The 353-nt window shown below is 58.9% G+C and overlaps 1 protein-coding gene across 1 annotated transcript in view; it reads right to left on the reverse strand.

The window, feature by feature from the left end:
• Positions 1-49: 49 nt before the first annotated feature.
• LOC103782116 (protein-arginine deiminase type-1-like) overlaps positions 50-353 on the reverse strand; it is a gene marked incomplete at its 3' end in the record, with an annotated part of 9,500 nt that continues 9,196 nt past the window's right edge. Inside the window, exon 12 of the mRNA XM_008949860.1 lies at positions 50-194. Coding sequence (XP_008948108.1) covers positions 50-194 — 145 coding nt within the window. The remainder of the gene's footprint in view (positions 195-353) is intronic.

Raw genomic sequence — 353 nt, forward strand, 5'->3', positions numbered from 1 at the left:
TTTGGGGGGGGGGAAGGGCTTTTTTAGGGATGGCTCCAGGGCTTGGTACCTTCCTATCATAAGCAGGGACGAAGGTGAGGAATTCATCCACGTGGCCCACGCTCAGCCACTCCGAGTAAATCTCCACTGGTGCCTGAACTTTCTGGGCGTAAAGAAAATCCCTGATGGCCTTGGACATCCGCCGGCCAGAGGCCCTGGGGAGCACAGGGAGGAGGAGAAGGAGGAGGAGGAAGAAGAGGAGGAGGAGGAGGAGGAGGAGGGAAAAAATGGGTGCCCGTCACACCCCTCGCCAAGATTTACCCCCAGCCTTGCCCCGAATGTCACCCCCGAGGGGGAGAAGATGCATCTGCCCA

This window comes from Merops nubicus, unplaced genomic scaffold, assembly GCF_000691845.1.
Source record: "Merops nubicus isolate BGI_N331 unplaced genomic scaffold, ASM69184v1 scaffold9491, whole genome shotgun sequence".
Lineage (NCBI taxonomy): Eukaryota > Metazoa > Chordata > Aves > Coraciiformes > Meropidae > Merops > Merops nubicus.